Source organism: Elephantulus edwardii, unplaced genomic scaffold (genome assembly GCF_000299155.1).
Source record: "Elephantulus edwardii isolate Elephantulus edwardi_28Jun2011 unplaced genomic scaffold, EleEdw1.0 scaffold00529, whole genome shotgun sequence".
Classification (NCBI taxonomy): domain Eukaryota; kingdom Metazoa; phylum Chordata; class Mammalia; order Macroscelidea; family Macroscelididae; genus Elephantulus; species Elephantulus edwardii.
The window spans coordinates 195,877-197,538 of NW_006400279.1; the positions used below are offsets into that span (position 1 = coordinate 195,877).

General features: G+C 48.8%; 1 protein-coding gene across 1 annotated transcript in view; it reads left to right on the forward strand.

The window, feature by feature from the left end:
* Positions 1-1,662, forward strand: part of MXRA5 (matrix-remodelling associated 5) — a 17,958-nt gene that overhangs the window by 2,873 nt on the left and 13,423 nt on the right. The window contains exon 2 of the mRNA XM_006903180.1: positions 790-1,180. Coding sequence (XP_006903242.1) covers positions 790-1,180 — 391 coding nt within the window. The remainder of the gene's footprint in view (positions 1-789; positions 1,181-1,662) is intronic.

The following is a 1,662-nucleotide window of genomic DNA, read 5'->3' on the forward strand; positions in this document are numbered from 1 at the left end:
TATATATATATATATATATCTGTCATTTCTGTCTGTGACTGAAGAGACTTGAATGCTTAACAGAGACCAGGTAACACTCGTCAGAGTCACGCAGACACATCGATGCATCAAGAAGGAGAACCTTGTGGGTTTTGTGGGGGTGACTCTTAATAGAAAGGTGTTGAGGTGAAAATGCTGGACTTCCAAGCCAAGGGTTGGTGTTTCAAGCCCAGCCAAGGCTCTAAGAGGGAAAGCTGAACTCTTCACTTCCTGCCAAGACTCACAATCTCAGAAACTGAAGGAGGGAGTTCTGGTCTGCCCCATAAAGTCTCCATGAGGCAAAAATCAAGCTGAGGACAGACAGCCACAACATAGCTGTGTGTGTCTAATTAATTCATGCATTTTATTTCCTTATAAATCACAACGGTGAAGACTGGCTCTCCTCAGAGGCACAATTTGGGGTTTGTTTGGTTTTTTACTTTGGGGGTTTTCCTGACTGATTCTGCAGCTCTGTCTGACATATTTTGGACATGTTGTAAGGAGGGACAGGTCCTTGGAGAGGGACGTCATGCTTGGGAGGGTGGAGGGACAGCGCAGGAGGGGAAGGCCCTCTATGAGGTGGATTGATTCAGTGACTGGGGCTATGGGGGTATGTGTGTTGGAGATAGTGCAATTGGCACAGGACAGAACAGGGTTTAGGGCTGTTGTACATAGGGTGGCTATGCAAGCAACTCGATGGCACATAACAACAACAACTGTCACCCGTGTCTGACCGTCTGTGTCTTCCTCTCCTCTCTCTTCTCCCCACAGGTCTTCAAATTCAGCTACAACAAACTGAGGGTCATCGCAGAGCGGACGCTGCAGGGGCTGTCCAGCCTGGTGCGGCTGTACGTGGACCACAACCAGATCGAGTTCCTGCACCCCCAAGCCCTGCGCGGCCTCACGGCCCTGAGGTTGGTGAACCTGGAAGGCAACCTGCTCCACCAGGTGCACCCCGCCGCCTTCTCCACCTTCTCTTTCCTCGGCCACTTCCAGCTGTCCACCGTCAGGCACCTGTACCTGGGCGACAATGCGCTGGCCTCGCTGCCCGCCGGCCTCCTCCAGAACATGCCACTGCTGGACAACCTCTACCTGCACGGCAACCCGTGGGCCTGCGGTTGCCACATGGCCTGGTTCCGACGCTGGGGAGCCAGGGACAGAGGTCAGCGGGGTGCTAGGACACCGGGGGGGGGGCTACTCAGGGCTGGGAGGGGACCCACAGATGGGACAAGGGATCGGAAAATGGGGGTGTGCGTGCTAGGTCTGTGTGCCAACATGTCTATATGTCTGTGTGTCTGTGTGTGTGTGGTGTCTGTACTCCCATACGTCTGTATGTCTGTCTCTGTGTATGTGTATATATGTGTGTGTGTAATATATTTATATTCTTGTATATATACACTTGTGTGAGTATCTATACTTGTATGTATATATATGTGTGTGTATATATATATACTTGTGAGTATATTTATATATGGGGTGTTTGTATATATATACTTGTATCTTTATGTATGGGGTGTTTGTGCAGATATACTTGTGAGTATCTTTATAAATGGGGTGTTTGTATATATATACTTGTATCTTTATGTATGGGGTGTTTGTATATATATCCTTGTGAGTATCTTTATATATGGGGTGTTTGTATAT